The sequence below is a fragment of the Plasmodium yoelii genome (genome assembly GCF_900002385.2).
Source record: "Plasmodium yoelii strain 17X genome assembly, chromosome: 9".
In the NCBI taxonomy this organism is placed as follows: domain Eukaryota; phylum Apicomplexa; class Aconoidasida; order Haemosporida; family Plasmodiidae; genus Plasmodium; species Plasmodium yoelii.
Genome location: NC_036181.2, coordinates 1,039,758 through 1,056,518, shown reverse-complemented (window position 1 = coordinate 1,056,518; position 16,761 = coordinate 1,039,758). Strand labels below are relative to the sequence as shown.

The following is a 16,761-nucleotide window of genomic DNA, read 5'->3' as shown; positions in this document are numbered from 1 at the left end:
TGCCTATTATTTATGCCTATTATTTTATGCCTATTATTTTATGCTTGGGGCATTAAATTATGTACTTGGTTAAGGGGAAAAAACGAAGGGATAAAAGGGGGTATTTATTATATAAAATAAAAATTAATAATTACCTATAAAATATAAATACATAAATAATATATAAAAATTATTTTTTATCATCATATATGCATAGTTCGAAATAAACAAATAAATACTTATACAATAAAGGCATGTAATATATTTTAATATACATACACAATATATAATAATAATAATAATAATACGCAAGTTCGTATTTTTGATTTTTTTTTAATTAAAAAAATAATTAAACTGAAAATATGAACAATTTTTTTTATGATACATTTTAAGCATTTATTTAAATTTAAATAATTATTTGATTTAATTTTTTAAATTAAATATTTAAAAAAATTGTAAAAGGAACAAAATAAAAAATTATCATAATACCTATAATCATCGAAAATGGTAAATAAAAAAAAACTGCAAAAAATATACTCCCATTTGGGAAAATAAACAAATAACGAAACAAACAAATAAGCAAATAAACAAATAAACAAAGAACAAATAGAGATAGAAAGAAAGAAAGAACAAATAAACTATACCTTGATTATTACTATATTATATGCCAAATATTTACATTATTTTGTTATTTTATAGAGTAACGTTAAAGCCTTTCAATTACGATCTCTAAAAAAAAGCGAATTGTTGGACAAACTTGAAGAGTATAAAAAGGAATTAAGCGGATTGAGAATAAGCAAAGCATTAGGAAACTCAGCAAAAAACTCTAAAATCCACAGCGTTCGAAAAAGTAATATATGAGCTTATTACAATAAAAATGTTTTATCATTAACTTTTTTTTTTCTTTTAAATAAGCATTTATCTTTTCTATACTGTTCATATTAATTAATATATCTCTATATTCATATATTTTTTTTTTTTTTCCTTTCTTTTCTTTTCCTAAAGATGTCGCAAGAGTTTTAACAGTATACAACCAAAAAAGAAAAATGGAGTTGAGGAAATTATATAAGAACAAAAAATTTAAACCATATAACTTAAAAAATAAATTAACAAAAAAAAAGAGATTAGAATTAACTAAGAAACAAAAATCCGCTATGAGCTTAAGGTAAAAAATAAACACATTAATATATAATTGCAAAAATAAGTTAATAAAATATGTGGAAATATAAATAATTAATGATTATCTCGATTTATTTAATTTATATTCTGCGTATTATGTGGAGATTATAATGTATATCCATATGTAATTATATGTATTTTTATTTATGAACATGTATCGCATTTTACTACCCCGTGTTCATAATTTATTTGCACATATATACATTACATATATTTTTTCATTTTTTTAGAACAAAAAAGAGAGTCACCAATTTCCCAAAAAGAAAATACCTTTTAGTAAAGAAAAACTAAGCAGATTAAATAAAAAAAATTACATATATCATTACATGTTGTGTTTATAACGGTACACGGTGTATTCTATAATACATCATATAGTAATTTATTTTATTATTTTTTTTATATATATATACATATTTTTTTATTAACAATGCATGTAAAAACAAAAACTTTTTAAACAACCAAAAGATGAAAAATAATATAATAAATTATGCTAAAATTATCAAATAATAAAAATAACGACAATAAAATTAGTTTTATTCAAGACTTAAAGAAAAGTCTTTTTTGTTTATTACAACTACATTCCTTGAGAATAATAGAAATATAACAATGATAAGTATAAAATTCTCAAACATTTTTTTTAAGTTTATATCAAAAAAAAAAAAAACATATACATTTATGGCTAGTCGAGTAAAAAAGCTTGCAATGGCTAGTTAATCTAGCTAAAAACAAAAAAATAAAATATGCTTTCAAAAATAACAAAATAGCAAAAATATATTCCTTGCTATGTACATACAAGCAAGATAAATATTTAAGTATTTATTATACGTCATTCAAAATACGAAAATCATATTTTTTTAAATTTATGATATATGATTAATAAAACATAAAAAAACAAAAAAATAATTCACTTTACTAAATATAGCAATGCTGTCTTTATGTTAGCATTTGAGGGTCGTTATAAAATGCCCATACGTTGCTTTTGTTTTCTGCCTTATATATTCTTTTATTTTTATCATTTTCATATATGTAATCGTATTTATTAAATAGTAATTTTCTTTGCTGAAAACAGATGAAATCAAAAATGCGCATATATGTGTGTGTATATATTTTTTACTAATTACCAATATGAGTAGACAAAAAATGCTAAAAAGGTTAAACTTACATGACCTATTTTTGAAAAGGGAATATTACTATGTCTAACACAGACGGCCTCATCTATTGGGTCTATCCAATGCTGAACAAAAAAAAAAAAAACACATCAACACATCAACACTTCAACATTTTAACATTTCAAAATGCAGCGTAAAAATTCGCCTGAACGTACTTCGCTAATCATAGTTACTTTGGCCCCAGGGTAGTGTCTATTAATTAAGAATCTGATTTAATAAACAATATATAAATATGTGAATAAATAGTGAAATTGTTAAAAAAGTGTGGAATAAAATAAAATTAAAAATTTCCTTTGCTACTTTAAATAACTTTTAATCCCATGAAAATGACAAAGATAGCCATTATACTTAAAAGCGAAGTGCCCCCTTTTGGCTCCCATTAATGTACAAATCCCCATTCCCTTAAAAAAAAAAAAAAAAAAAAAAATAATAAAGAAAGTAAAATAAATCCTAAATATATACTTTTTTATTTATGGTAAACTGTTTAATATACGGTTTTAATGTTTTACATTTCCTTGATCAAAAACATTCAGAACGGTTTTAATTTTTTCAACTTCTTTCATATCAATATCCCCACCAAAGACCATTTCAATAGGTGTATGGCTTTAAAAAAAGAAAAAAACAAACTTATATATTTACGAAAATCTTTATGGTATTATTATCATAACCATGAATATGTGGTATATATATATATATGTGCTCTTTTGTATTTACACATCGTCCGTTCTGCCCGTTCCCATTTCATCTACATTATATAAATACCCAACATCTGGAATTTGATAGCTATTGTATAAAAAAAAAAATAAAAAAATAAAAAATAAAAAATAAAAAATAAAAAAATAAAAAATAAAAAATAAAAAAATAAAAAATACGATATGGATCTAGACAAAGCATAATATAGTGCTGAAATAAAATACACAAGTCCGTATATAAGTTCATATATAGACCCACATGATTGACCCTTATTTTGTTATTTTTCTATTTTGTTATTTTTCTATTTTGTAGTCTTACTTATTTTGGCTTATATTGGTACTAACCACATAATCAAAATCTTGCGATTTTCTTAATTCTCCATATTCAAAATTAGGATATATTTTGGGCCTCCTTAATTTAAAAGGTGAATCATCATATATAGGATAGCCCCATATATATGTTTTAAAGTTTTTATTTTTTATTTTTCTTGGAATTATTTTTTTATTTCTTTCACTTGATATAAATAAAGGCAAACTAGTATTTTTCTTATTATATATTGATTGAACTTTTGATTGAAGATAAAATATGATAATAACCACAAAATCAAACACAACGATTTTCATATTTTTCTTTTTTTTTCCTCCCTATATTTTTACATAATTATTACATAATCATTACACAATCATTACACAATTATTACACAATTTATTGTATATATATCCAAATTTTACTACTATTATTATTATTATTATTTTAAATTCAAATCGAAACAGCTCTTATGAAAACTCTTCCTAAGATATACACACACTTACTACCAAAAGGAAGAAAATGTAAATTGTAAAAAAAATTTAAAAAAAAAAAAATAGATTAAAAAAAGTAAGCTTACTTAAACACATTGTAAAATGCACAAAAATAGTGCAAACAAATGGTGAAAAAAAAGTAAAAAAATAATAAAATGTATAAATATATATACATATATATATGCATTTACATTTACATATACATATTCCAAATGCTTATATAAAATAATATTATTTTACATACTATGAAACTATTTAAACATTACCAAATAAGCAAAAATATATATTGTGATTATTTTTCCAGGAAAAAATAAAAAAACAAAAAAAACGAGGCCTATGAAATTAAAAAACATAAAAGAATAGTCCCCATGTTTTAATACGTACATTTGAAAAACGCTTTTAAAATGAAACCATAACAATTTAAAAAATAATATAATTCTTTTTCAAACTAGGTAAAAGATAAATTAAGGAAAAGCTTTTAATTTGTTTATATAACCATAAGTGTATATATATACATGTACATAAATACATTACATAGTTGTATTTATTATGTGCATATTGAGCATATCATACATTTTTCCAAATTACACTATTTCAAATTTATTTCAAATTTATTTCAAATTTATTTCAAATTTATCTTTGTTTTATTTAGAGCTAATATATGTATATATACTGAAAAAGGGGAATTAACACATTAGTATATATGGATGTATGCTGCTAAACAGCCAAAGCTAAAGTTGCACACACAAATTATGCATCCAAATTGAATATACACATATATGCACATGTATATATAATTAATCTTCCTCTTTTATTACCAATTTAAGTTATAAAATATGATTAAAATAAAAAATGGAATAAAAGTTGGTCTAGGACTGACCAAAAGATATTACACAAATAATGGAAGAGGAATGTTAAAGGAATATGTATATACAAAATATCGAATAAGTTTGCCACATATAGATAATGTAAAATATGACGATTTATATTTATCAAGCCCAAACAAAGAAGATTTGTATGTATTTACAAAAAAAATTCCAATTTTTTTAAGATATTTAAAATTAATAACATCCCTAGAAAATCGTAATAATGATTTTATCGAATTTGCAAAAAGGTGTGAAAATGGGTTAACGATAGAAAAGGATGTATATTTAACAAAAGAAGAATTAATAAATTTAATGTTTATAAATGGTTATACAAAAAAAGAATCAAATGCACTTGATCTAGCATTTAATCATAATTATAAATTTCATTATCCTGAAATTGCAATATTATTTGATTTAAATGAAGAAGATGTATATAAATTTTGTTTAAAAAAAAGAAGTGAAAATCCAGAAAATTTATTTCATTTAAAACATTTTAAAGAAAAAAATATGTTATCATCATATGGTCTAATATTCGTTTTTTTATATTTTGGATTAAATAATGTAGTATTAAGTAATGCTTGGTTTCTTTCCAAAACTATTCCATTTTTTTCTGTATTTTATATGCTTGCTTCCTATTTTTATAAAGATATATGGAATTTTTTAAATAAAGAAAAAAATTTAATGATAGAACAAAATATCCAAAATAAATTATTAGCAGAAGATATAATTTATAATCAATTAAAACTTTTTTCAAAAGACACAGAATGTAGTTCTCATTTAAAACATTTTAAAGAATATTGTAATGTCTTAATAAAATATTATAGAAAAGCTTTTATTAATGAAAATAAAAAAAATATACATGAACATTTGGAAAAAAAATTAAATGAAATTTATAATTCTGAACAGCAATATAAAAATTCACTAAAAAATATACTAGTTACAGAAATTATTAAAAAAACGTATGAACATGTTCAGAATGATCAGAATTTTTACAATGCTGTATTAAATGATAGTATAAATAATATTCAAAATAATACAAATAATGATACATTAGTTAATTATGTTAAAACACAAATCAATTTTGTTAAAAATGAAAATAATAATAATCCTATTGTTAAAAATATACTTAATCAATATGAGCTAAAAAAAAAAGAATATTTAAATCAATTTGTAGTACACAAAGATGAAGTTAATTCTATTAAAAACATTATTGCAAAATGTAATCTTGATATTAATAAATTAAATAAAGAAGATTATGACAATCTTATCAAATTATACACTACCATAAATAACAGATTTGGTTTTTATGTAAATGACAATGATATACCATTAATAATTCCTAAAGATAATGAATCTAAAAATTTGACTGAAAATATTAATTTTATTATACAACAATCGAATAAAATGTTCCACGAAAAAAAACTTGTTTCTTTTTTGAAATTTTTCCAATGATTTATTCACACACATACGCACTTCTTATATAACGATAAATTGTACCTAACGCAATAAACTGTCCAAGTAACGGCGTGTATGTATTCATATATATGTATGTATGTATGTATACATAACTGTAAAAAATGTTTAAGTAAATATGCATTTATAGGCAATATAATATTTATAGTCTATACCAAATTATGCACACATAAAATTGGAAATTCAGCAATTTTGGTTATTTCACGTGTTTTTCAAATTTTGCCGATCCAAATTTTTATCACGTTAAGAGATTATCACCCTTTGCTATATCTTCATTGTTTTATTTCAACTTACTCATTAACAGTTTTGCAATCTTTTGCAATCCTTTACACAGTTTTACAACTTTTTACAAGTTTTACAACTTTTTTTGATTTTTTTATAAATTGACATATTACAAGCAATCGCTTGAATTATTATTAACTTTTAGTCCTTTTATTTTAAAAAAAAAAAAATATTAAAAAAAAATATTAAAAAAAATATTAAAAAAAAATATTAAAAAAAATATTAAAAAAAATATTAAAAACCGGCTCGTCTATGATCAAACTTCCACAACTTAATATTATTTTTTTGCTATTTCAATTGGTCTTATTTTTATCTTTGTTTATCTTTATCTTTTGTCTATAAAGATCCAATTTGTGTGCAAGTAGAATAAACTGGCCAAAATTAACGTGGCTAATAATTTATTGAAAATTTGTATGAAATAAACAACGATTATCCAAAGCAAAGAAATATAATAAAAATATGGTGAAAATATGGTGAAAATATGGTGAAAATATGGTGAAAATATGGTGAAAATATGGTGAAAATATGGTGAAAATGTGGTAAAAATATGGTAAAAATGTGGTGAAAATAAATTATAAGTTCAAATCGGTATGTAGATCTCCAATGTTTGTAGTTATTTTCTTTGATATGGTAAAATAAAAAGGAACAAAAAAATGTAGAACAAGATGAGTGTAGAAAATATCACAAACAAATCCATGTGCATGAGAATGTGTGCATATACATTAACAATAAATATAATTTATTATTTTTCATTACATATTTGCGCACTTTGAAATAACATGTAACAATTGAAACGGAACCAAATTTAAAATTTACATAAAAATTACATAAAAATTAACTATTTAATAAACGAATAAAGGAAATCCATATTTGGTCATAAAATAATGAACAATTAATATAAAAACAATTTTTTTTAATTGGTATTATTATGTGGAATATTTCTAATTAGTAAAAACCTTTTTGCTTTCTCATTAATATATGTATATAGACGTATAGTATATTCTTTTATTTTATAAAATATGGTAATAAATATTTTGAACAATATTTGAAAAAATAAAATTATATATCCATATAACAAACTTGTTGTTATAAAAATTGTGAACATAATTAAAACTATTAAACAAAATATGGGAAACCCATCTACATAATTAAATCTGTATATCCAAAGTAGAGACACGAATGTCAGTAGTGCTATCTTGGCTAGTACTCCATTTATTTGCTTACTGTCAAAGTTGTCTACAAAAGGGGGAAAAAGCAAGTAATTATTTTACAAAATGGCAAATGAAAAAGATAAGCCGAGTTGGATTCCCAACTTTTTTTAAGTTACCATTTTTTGACATTAGTGACTTTTCTGTAATTTTGACATGAATGATGATGGGTATAGAGTTTTCTTTAGATTTTTGAGAATTGCTTGAAAACAAATCTTTATAATAACAATTTATATAATCTTCTAATTTCTTACTATCATCTAGTATTTTTCCCATATATATAAGCCTAACATTTAAGCCTGCAAATGTGAATAATACGATTGGTTAGCTAATGATAAGCGGTAACAAAATGAGCGGTAACAAATTCAAAGCTTCGGAAACAAATTCAAAGCTTCGGAAACAAAACAGTTATACTTAATAGTAATGAAATATCTATACACATTTGTCTAAATAAATAATGATTTATTTTTATAAAAATAGTAAGAAAATTATAATTTTCAACTTTTAAAAAGTACTTACCATTTTTTACATATTCTCCAAAATATTTGTTTTTTATGTTTTTGATTTGGTCGTTGCAATTGATATCAATTTCTGTTGCAAATGGAAAATGAAAATGAAAATAAAAATGAATCAACTTAATAAAACATAGCCATCTGCCACATTCTAGTCTACCATATGAATTATATAAAACCACCTTTTTTTCTTTTTAGTAACATTTTAAATATGTTTTATAAAAGCATGTAAAAATAAAACTAAATAAAGTTGGTATCTCTAAGTATGAGCAAGGAATAGAAAGGCGGCAAAATCAAAAATTGTAAAAACGAATACAATATAAATGCGATGTATCATGAGGATGAGGATGAGCATTAGTATCATGATTTGCCTCGACTTTGCTTTATTGGTTTTTCTTTATTGGCTTTGTTTTGCTTACCTAAATTTTGCGGAACGTCTTTTGGTCTTAAAACAATAAATTTTATATTTTTAATTTTCATTCTATCTGTTTTTATTTTTTATATAATACATAAACTTTGCTCAATATTTGTTTTTTTTTAAAACTGTTGCAGAAAATATATAATTTCTTTATTTTTTTTTCACAAATATTTTTCTTTTTTTTTTTATTTTAATTACACATTTTCTTTGAACAAAATATTCAAATTTACAAGATTTGTAATTTTTTTTTCTTTATTATTTTTTGGATATATAATTGCCAAAATAAAAATGATAAAATAAATGAATAAATGAATACATGAATAAATGAATACATGAATAAATGAATACATGAAATATAATACTTTACCATACCAAATCGGAGTGGATATGCATGTGCATTCTATAGAACAAAATAGCGAGAAAATAACAAGAAATAGAAAAATAGCGAAAAAATAGCGAAAAAATAGCGAAAAAATGACGAACAAAATGGCGAGCAAAACCTTTGCCAATATGTGTATCAAATTTTATACAAATTATGTTTAGCAAAAAAAATAATAATTCATGGGTTTATATCACACAGCCAACTAATATACTATCAACATTTTATATACTCATTTCACAATGTTCACAAAGATGTATAAAAATAAAAGATGTATATATATACTACCTAACAAATCGCATGTATGTATGCATATATTTAAATAAAGGAAAGACTATATTTTTTTGGGAAAAAGTGGAAAAATGTTATAAATTGAATAACATATTTTCTTCGTGTTATGTTAATTTTATATTTCATACAATTTATCAATAATATCCAAATATAATAATCTTAATTTGTTTTGCTATAAAATTAATTATAATTTTTTATGAAATAATTTTTAACACAACAGATTTTATATTTTATATGGGAATGTATATATATAATTTTGGGGGGCAATTTTAAATTTCGTTTTTCCCATTTTTCCCATTTTTCCCGTTTTTCCCGTTGTTTTTTTTTTTTTTTTTTTTTTTTTTTTTTCTATATCTCAATTTGAACTCTGGATTTGTTTAAATATTTTTGAAAACACAATAACTATATGCATCATTACAAGTTAGTATAAGCAATTTTTCATACAAAAAGATATATTATTTTATTTGAAAAATTGTAATGATATATTATATGTACAGAAAAATACAAACGACATCCTTTATATATCAATAAATTTATTATTTACCATCTTTATAAATATAAAACGTTTCTCTATCTTTTTTTGAAAAATAAATTAAATATGTGGGAATTAACATTTACCAAAGTAAAATGCGCATTGCATTTCCCATGTTAGATTAAAAATGAAAATTAACAAAAACAAACGAAAAATAATAAAAAATAAAAAATAACAAAAACAAACGAAAAATAGCATAATTTGTGTATATGTTATATAGCCCATTCTCTACGCATCAAATATATATGTGCCAAATATGTGCCAAATATATGTGTATATATCAAAGCGAATCCCAAGCATGCTTAAAAATAATGCAAAAGAAAAATACGTAATCAAAGGCATACATATAATATTGTTTAGTTTAGTAGAAAAATTATAACTTTCAATAATTTAGAAAGTTGTAAAAAAAAAAAAAAAAAAAAAGGTGGCTAGCCATTTTTTTTGTTCAAGCTTAAATTAGTGTGTCTCTTTTTTTGTTTATTCATGACGTTATAAATACGTTACTACTTTTTTTATATTCCTATAAAATTTATTATATATATATATGTATATATATATTTTTTTTATTTTTTATTATCAATGAAAACAAGTATTATTTCCAAAAATCTGATTAACAAGTTCACACATTTTCATAATAACCTTGGGCTTATATTTTTGTTAAAAAAAAAAGAAAGAGCTATTAATTATTTATTATATATCAAGTCTAACTCTTTTTCAAATGTTAATTTAACAAAAAAAAAAGAAGCTAACATACATATAATATATAATAATGAAGATTCTGTAAAATGTTATAACAACAAAAATGAATGCAAAAAAAATGATGAATTGGATAAGAACAATGAAATAATTTCATTCTATAAATCCGAAAAATTGAAAAATGAAAAAAAAAAAAAAAAATGTAACAATTATGAAAATGAACAAGATAAACTAATATATGTTGAAAATGATGAAAAAAAAAAAAAAAAAAAAAATATTAATGATGAAAAAATAAATGTAAAAAAATTAAAAACAGAAGAAATACAAATTGAAAAAGATTATATCTCCAAAAATTGTCTACAAAATGAAATTAAAACTGAATTGGAAATTTTAGTTGAAAAAATAAAAAATTTAGACGAAAAATATAAAAATAAAATAATAAAATATATAAATACATTAAATAAAGAACATATTAATGGAATTGAACAAAATATTATTTTTTTTTTTGAAAATCTTGATGATTATTTATCAGCAAATGGATTATTAATATGTGATGTTGGTGGTGAAGAAATATTTAGCTATATAAAAAAAGTTAATGTTAAAATAGACAAAAATGAAAAAAATGATCATATGAATATAAATAATTTATTTGATATAAATTGGATTAAAGAAAAAAAGAAACTAATTTATGGTGATAATATTTATCCAATTGTTCAAAATGATAATGAAAATAAAGATATAATACAAACTGACCCCAAAAACAATCCCCAAACCGACCATCAAAAAAATGTGGAAAATTTCACCAATTTAATAACACATAATCAAAATTCTAATTGTGAAAAAAATGTTAAAGATAATATAATAAATATAAGAAGACAGGTGCTAATTGAAAGATCTTCTTATAAAAAAGCTATTGAAGAAGCTGAAGAATTTGTTTCAAATTTGCATGATTTAAAAAAAGTTACAGAAATTCAAGGATTATGTAAAATATATTTAAACTGGGTTAATGAATTAGAAAAAAAAATAATTAATTATAAAGAAAATATTAAAAAAAATAATTATAAAAAAAATATATTCCCAGATTTAATAGAAGAAAAGTTACTAGCTATTATAACAGTAAAATGGACTATCCAATATACATTTAATCCATTAAAAAAAAAATATTCAAATGAAGTAACTACACAATCTAAACATTTTGAACAAGAATATCCATACCAATCTTTATTTACACATATTGCTATTAAGATTGGAGAAGAAGTTAATAATGAACTAAATTTCCAATTGCTTGAAAAAAATAACCTTTTATATAATTTTATTAAAAAAAATAAATCGAATGTTTCTTTTTCTCATTTTCAAAAATATAAAATGCTAAATGAAATAAAAGAAAAGCTATATATGGAAAATAAAAATCAAACTAATAAATCTGATATAGAAATCGATGATACTAACGAAACAACACAATCTATTGAAAACAAAAAAAATTACCAAAATAGCCAAAATTACCAAAATTACCAAAATTACCAAAATAGCCAAAAAATAACTAATGATAATAATAATTTTTTAAATAAACCTTTTGAACTAGTTCAATGGAATTCAATGAAAAAAGCTTCAATTGGTGGTCTTTTATTAAAAATGTTAATTGATCATGCTAAAATAGACGTAGATATAAATACAGCCAAAGATGAATATAGAAATGAGTATAAATATTATTTATTTTTACATAAAACAGCTAAAACTAAAGGAGAAGATCTTTACTCAGATTGTAAATATAAAAAGGAATTAAATTATCAAGAATATTATGAACATGAATCTAATTCTCTAAAATTTATTATTCGTGATAAATGGAAAAAAGGAAATGAACTAGCTAATTTTCTTGATAGTACTAGCCAAAATGAAAATGAAGAAAAAAAAAAAAAAAAAAAAAAAAAAAAAAAAAAATGCACACACAAACAAATAGCTATAACAAATGTCAGTAATGGTGAGTTTGGAAATAATAATCAAGAGGTGATGGAGGAAAAAAATATGACTTGTTCAGGTGAAATCGATTCAAAAGGAGTAAACATAAACAATTGCAATGTTGAACAAGTTTGCGAAACAGAGAAAGAAGAAAATGTAGAAAATGGAGAAAAAAAAACGAAACAAAACAACTTTTGTAAAAATCAAAAAGAAAAATTAAAAAATAAAGAAATCATATTATATAGATCTAGGAGAGATAAAAATAAAATAGAAATACCTGTATTTGTACATTCATATATATGGAAAAATAATAATTGGTATGGTGTTATACATATGAGAGAAAGTTGTGCAAACTTTTTATTAAATAATGCAATAAATTCACATGTACCATTAAATTATTTACCTATGATATGTAAACCTAAAAAATGGGAAAATGATCAAGGTGGTATGTTATTATTAAAAAATAATTTTATTAGATATAATATTAAACCCTTATTTAATTTAAATGTATGTGATATGAGTAGAATTAAAAATATAGTATCCGAGATAGGTAATGTTGGTTGGAAAGTAAATAAAGAAATATTACATTATATTGAATATGCATATATGAATGGGAAAACTATAGGAAAAATTCCTTTAAATAAAAATTACAATTTACCTAATAATATAGATTTAAAAAATAATAATAATAATAATGAAGAAATAAAAAAATATTATTTATTAAAAGAAGAAATTACTAGATTAAATAAATGTCTAATAAGTGAAAGACCAACTTTTTTACAAAAATTAGCAGTAGCAAAAACTTTCAAAAAAAATGAACAAATATATTTTCCTCACAATATTGATTTTCGTGGTAGAATGTATCCATTATCTCCTCATTTACATCATATGGGAGATGATATTTGTAGAAGCTTAATAGTTTTTTCGAATGGAGAAGAAATTGGTCCAAATGGGTTATATTGGTTAAAAGTTCATTTAGCTAATAATTTTGGAAAAGATAAATTAAATTTTAAAAAAAGAATAGAATGGGTTGATCAGAATATTAATAATATTAAAAAATTAAAGGAAAACCCATTTGAAAATTTAGAATTTTGGGGTTTAGCAGATAATCCATGGCAAGCTTTAGCTGTTTCGATAGATTTAATAAATGCTTTAAATTCATCGAACCCATCAAAATATAAAAGTAATATACCAATACAACAAGATGGAACATGTAATGGATTACAACATTATGCTGCTTTAGGAAAAGATAAAGATGGTGGACGAGCTGTTAATATTCTTCCATCTGATGAACCTCAAGATATTTATACAGTAGTATTAGATATAGTTATAAATAAAATAAAAAATGATATAGATAATGGTGATAATAAAAATGAAAATACTAATATTCTTACCAAATCCGAATTAGCAAATTATTGTTTTAAATATAATTTATTAAAAAGGAAAGTTGTAAAACAAACAATAATGACAATATGTTATGGTGTTACATCTATTGGTGCAAAAAATCAAGTTAAAGGAAAAATTCAAAATATGATTGCTAAAGATACTGATAAAAATACAATAAATGAATTATCTAGATATATAGCTAATTATATATTTGAATCTATAAGTGAAATATTTAAAAGAGCAATGATCATAAAAAAATGGTTTAATAATTTATCAAAAATAACAAACGATTTAAATATACCTATAACATGGATATCACCAATTGGTTTACCATGTGAGCAGCCATATAGATTAGGAACTAGAATTTTAGTAAATACACCATTACAATCTGTTAGTGTAACATCTTATAAAAATTCGTTGATTCATAAAAATAAACAAAGATTAGGTTTTCCTCCAAATTTTGTACATTCTTTAGATGCTTCACATTTAATTATGACTGCCGAAAAAATGCTTATACAAAATAATTTTAGTTTTGCTGCTGTTCATGATTCATATTGGACCCATGCTTGTAATGTTGACATAATGAATAAATTTATTAGAGACTCTTTTGTTACTTTATATAATAAACCTATTTTAGAAAACATTTATCAAAATTTCCAAATGAGGTTAGGAAAATTTGCAGAAAAAATACCCCCACCTCCTGAACAAGGCCATCTTGATATATCACTTGTTCGACACAGCCAATACTTTTTTAGTTGATGCTCTCGGGCTTAACCTGCCCACGCCTGGCTATATCGCTTACGTCTGCTTCCCTTTTTTTCCCCCCTTTTTTCTGCCTTTTTTGCCCCCTTTTTTCTGCCTTTTTTTGCCTTTTCCCCCCTTTTTTTTTCCAATTGTAAAAAATGAATAAACTACTCAAAAAAAAAAATATTTAAAGATAATTGCCAAAATGGCAATTTAATATTCAAGATGTTTTGTTCGAAAAAAGTGTTAATTTAAAATGTACGATAATAGTATGCCAAACGGATAGAATAAAAAGATGCACAAACATTTAAAAAAAGAAAAACAAAAGTATCAATGATAAATTTAAGTTATTTTTTAATTATTAAAAAAAATATATAATTATTTTATAAATATGTAGATATAACAAATAAAATTTATTCCGTCTATATATGAGGCATAATTTCTATTTAATTGAGACGTGAAAAAAAATAAAATAAAAAAAAATAAAATAAATAATGGAAAATTAATTTGATAATTGTATAAATATTAGAAAATAGGATTACGATTTCTCTCCACTTTTTAATGTTAAAAATATTTTTACCATGAAGGAGTATTGCCAATAATTGCAAATTCCCTAACTATGTAAGGATATAATAAACCTTCTGTTTCTGGTTCTGGATGTTTAGATAATGCAATTGTATAAACAACTTCTCTAATATCATCAATTTTTCCTTCAATAATTTCATCATCTTTATTTTTTAAACAATTAATTTGCTGAGTATGAAATGTAAAAATAAACCAAGGAGAGCTTTCTTCCATTCTCTGTGCCCCTTTAAGTTCATGATTTTTATATATTAAAACGTTTGTATCTAAAAATAATTTTTTTTTTTTTCTTTCAGTAATACTTAAATTTAAAGAATTAAAAGCTGCTTCTCCACAATGTAATCTAAGTGTATCTTCATCTCCAATTAAATAAGATTCTACAATATGTTTAGATATTACATATTCAAATAAATACATAAGTTCTGATAATTTAAAATTTTTATCATCCATTTTCATTACTCTTAATGCTGCAGCTAGTTCGGTTTCTCCAAACAGTTTCCCTAATATCGGATTTTCGAAAAAACTATTTAAGAATGGCATATCTTTTAATTTGCTTCCAAATTTATCCCAAGCAGATTCATGTGCCAAAATTAATTCATTTCCCGTTCCACACTTTGCACCTGCATCTGCATCCTTTTTCTCCGCATCTGCATCTGCATCCCTTTTCTCCGCATCTTTTTCACTTATACCTGTTTTTTTTTTATACCTTTTAATTGCCATTTCTTGCCTCCATTTATCTAATTGTATAAAAGCATTATTATCATTCCATTTGTCTGTTAGTTCGCTTATTTTATCTGTAGTTATTAACAATATTTTTGTTAATCCTGAAAAAAATTTAAAACTTATATTTTTACTTAACTTGAATATATAATAATTTTCAAAACAATGTGTTATTAATTTGTTAATATCATTATATATTAATTTGATTGCTTGCTCATTTTTTTCTTTTATATTTTTTAAAATATTTATATTTTCTTCGATTTTTTTTTTGAGTTTAATAGCTTTATCATCTATTTCGGTTTTTTCTTTCAGCTCTTTTAACGCTTCTTGGTATTGTTTATTTTCTTTCATATCTTTCTTAACCTGTAAATGTATGCCCAAATTATAAGTCAATAAGTTTGCATCTACATATGTATACTTACATGCATATGCATACTTACATATTTGTGCATACTTACATGCATATGCATACCTACATATTTATGCATACATGTGTGTGGCATATACATGAATATTTACTTACCTGTTCTATAACATTTTTCATAAAGCTCGAAAAATTTCGTGTGTGTTTTTTGGGAAAATTTCCTAAAATTGTCTTATCATTATATATATCAAATTTAATACCTGTAATTATATTTTGGGGAATTATTTTATTAGTTCTATATATATATTTGTTTTCACATTTCCCTGAAAATAATCGTTTATATTTTATATTTTTACAAAACTTTATATTGGTTGTAAGTACATTATTTAATATATTCGTCATTCTATTTTTTTTTTTTTTTTTTTTTTTTTTTTTAATTTAGGTTATTTCAAAACTATTTTTCACATACTACATAAATATATGTGACTATGCTAATTATATGTGATAATTATAATTTAAATTAAATTTAATT

General features: G+C 22.3%; 6 protein-coding genes across 6 annotated transcripts; 3 read left to right on the top strand and 3 right to left on the bottom strand.

Moving 5' to 3' along the window:
- Window positions 1-483: 483 nt before the first annotated feature.
- On the top strand, window positions 484-1,449 carry PY17X_0925400 (60S ribosomal protein L35, putative; the record flags this gene model as incomplete). Its single annotated transcript, XM_022956007.1, has 4 exons — window positions 484-486; window positions 679-829; window positions 985-1,144; window positions 1,389-1,449. The coding sequence occupies 4 exons, from the start codon at window positions 484-486 to the stop codon at window positions 1,447-1,449; spliced, it is 375 nt and encodes a 124-aa protein (XP_022812205.1).
- Window positions 1,450-2,091: 642 nt separating this feature from the next.
- Window positions 2,092-3,643, bottom strand: PY17X_0925300 (conserved protein, unknown function; the record flags this gene model as incomplete). The annotated part of the gene is made up of 7 exons (XM_022956006.1): window positions 2,092-2,217; window positions 2,321-2,392; window positions 2,483-2,534; window positions 2,628-2,728; window positions 2,837-2,930; window positions 3,042-3,110; window positions 3,339-3,643. The coding sequence occupies 7 exons, from the start codon at window positions 3,641-3,643 to the stop codon at window positions 2,092-2,094; spliced, it is 819 nt and encodes a 272-aa protein (XP_022812204.1).
- Window positions 3,644-4,656: 1,013 nt separating this feature from the next.
- On the top strand, window positions 4,657-6,138 carry PY17X_0925200 (ATP synthase F0 subunit b-like protein, putative; the record flags this gene model as incomplete). The annotated part of the gene is made up of 1 exon (XM_718573.1): window positions 4,657-6,138. The coding sequence occupies one exon, from the start codon at window positions 4,657-4,659 to the stop codon at window positions 6,136-6,138; it is 1,482 nt and encodes a 493-aa protein (XP_723666.1).
- Window positions 6,139-7,354: 1,216 nt separating this feature from the next.
- Window positions 7,355-8,641, bottom strand: PY17X_0925100 (conserved Plasmodium protein, unknown function; the record flags this gene model as incomplete). Its single annotated transcript, XM_022956005.1, has 4 exons — window positions 7,355-7,677; window positions 7,769-7,948; window positions 8,169-8,240; window positions 8,581-8,641. The coding sequence occupies 4 exons, from the start codon at window positions 8,639-8,641 to the stop codon at window positions 7,355-7,357; spliced, it is 636 nt and encodes a 211-aa protein (XP_022812203.1).
- Window positions 8,642-10,360: 1,719 nt separating this feature from the next.
- PY17X_0925000 (DNA-dependent RNA polymerase) lies at window positions 10,361-14,578 on the top strand (the record flags this gene model as incomplete). The annotated part of the gene is made up of 1 exon (XM_722130.2): window positions 10,361-14,578. One exon carries the CDS (start codon window positions 10,361-10,363, stop codon window positions 14,576-14,578), a length of 4,218 nt encoding a protein of 1,405 aa, XP_727223.2.
- Window positions 14,579-15,139: 561 nt separating this feature from the next.
- PY17X_0924900 (uncharacterized protein) lies at window positions 15,140-16,631 on the bottom strand (the record flags this gene model as incomplete). Its single annotated transcript, XM_722129.1, has 2 exons — window positions 15,140-16,228; window positions 16,389-16,631. The coding sequence occupies 2 exons, from the start codon at window positions 16,629-16,631 to the stop codon at window positions 15,140-15,142; spliced, it is 1,332 nt and encodes a 443-aa protein (XP_727222.1).
- Between the last annotated feature and the right edge of the window lie 130 nt (window positions 16,632-16,761).